The following is a 1,563-nucleotide window of genomic DNA, read 5'->3' as shown; positions in this document are numbered from 1 at the left end:
GCACCATGGGCCGGGGGGGCTGCTCCCCACGGTGTGTTCGCTGGTGCTTGATGCGAGCAGAACTGTCACCAAAGCCCTTGCCACAGATGCCACACTTGTAGGGCTTCTCGCCCGTGTGTGTCCGCTGGTGCTTCACCAAGTCTGAGCTCTGCCGGAAGCTCTTGCCACATTCACCGCAGATAGTGGGGCGCTCCCCGGCAGGGACCCTGGACCTAGGAATCTTTGGAGGGCCCTGGGCTGGCGGTCTGGCTCTGTAGGGCTTTTCGCCACTATGAGTTCGCTGGTGTTTGATCCGGGCAGAGCTATCCCCAAAGCCCTTGCCGCAGACCCCACACTTGTAGGGTTTCTCCCCGGTGTGTGTCCGCTGATGTTTCACCAGATCCGACATCTGCCGAAAGCTCTTGCCACACTCGCCGCATACAGCAGCCCGATCGCTAGCCTGGCCCCAGCGTGGTTCTCCCAGGAGCCGGGGGCCTCTGTCTCGAGCCTGAGGTTTCCCTGGTCCCTCTCTCTGGACCCACAAGTCATCCCAGGTCTGGATGCCTTCAGGCTTGAGAGAGGCATTTCCTACTTCATGACCTGGGGCCAAATCGTCCTCTTCCTTGAACCCCAAGTCATCCTCCTGTGGGGTGGGTTCAAACTCATCCGCCCGAGACATCTCCACATTCTCACCCCCTAGACCTGGGGAAAGAAAAGCAATTTGTAGGCCTGCCCTGTCGCTCAGCCCAGAAAGGCTTCCTTGACAATCTGTCGTCACAAGGATCTCGCTCTCTCTGAACTTCTAAAGAACTTACTATTGTCTGCGCCTCTCATTAATAACAGTATTTTCCTTTTAACCAAGCCTTTAATACTCGCCAATCACCGAACTAAGCATTACTGAACACTTGCAAACGATCCCATGAGGTAATACTATTACTGTGCCCATTTGCAGACTCAGAGAATTTACGTCACTTGCTCAAGGTTATAAAGATTAGCAAGTAGCACAGCCAGGTTTCTAACTCAGGTCTGTCTGACCCCCAAACCTGTGTTACCACCACATCATATTGTCCCTATTTAGGAAAACTGGTATTTGCTATTTCAATGCTATCTTTTTGGTATTAGCCCATCCTGTGTAATTTATTACTTCAGTCGTCTGTGTTTACCGGAGATGCCAGACACACACCTATCCCTCAAGATGCTTAGGGCTGGTAGGAGAAATAAGGCAAAGCAAAAACAATCATACTTGTGGGTTCAGAATAACTGCACTGTCACCAAAGTAGCAAATATATAAATACATATATATATATAGAGAGAGAGAGAGAGAGAGAGACAGACAGACAGACAGACACACTGGAGGATAAGCTGGAAAGGGAGGTTGGGACTAGGGGCTGAACCGAACACTAGGCTAAGACTCTTAATTAGGAGGCAGGTTTAGTAGGGGAGGTTTTGGAGGAGGGAGACCAGATCGGATGCAGTCTGGGCTCCAAGCGGGCGCAGGGTGCATCGCTGGAGAAAAGGGGGCTGAGGGAGGTTGTGGCCACTGCCCGGTGAGGCAGCGGGAGACCCGCCGCAGGGCACAGGCTG

The 1,563-nt window shown here is 52.7% G+C and overlaps 1 protein-coding gene across 1 annotated transcript in view; it reads right to left on the bottom strand.

Annotated features, from left to right (window-relative positions):
* ZNF48 (zinc finger protein 48) overlaps nucleotides 1-760 on the bottom strand; it is a 2,156-nt gene extending 1,396 nt beyond the window's left edge. The window contains exon 1 of the mRNA XM_014529835.1: nucleotides 1-760. This exon is cut by the window's left edge and continues 1,396 nt beyond it. Within this exon, the coding sequence (XP_014385321.1) occupies nucleotides 1-658 (658 nt within the window). The 5' untranslated portion in view covers nucleotides 659-760.
* Between the last annotated feature and the right edge of the window lie 803 nt (nucleotides 761-1,563).

Source organism: Myotis brandtii, unplaced genomic scaffold (assembly GCF_000412655.1).
Source record: "Myotis brandtii unplaced genomic scaffold, ASM41265v1 scaffold698, whole genome shotgun sequence".
In the NCBI taxonomy this organism is placed as follows: Eukaryota; Metazoa; Chordata; class Mammalia; order Chiroptera; family Vespertilionidae; genus Myotis; species Myotis brandtii.
This window is presented reverse-complemented; position numbering and strand designations above follow the sequence as displayed.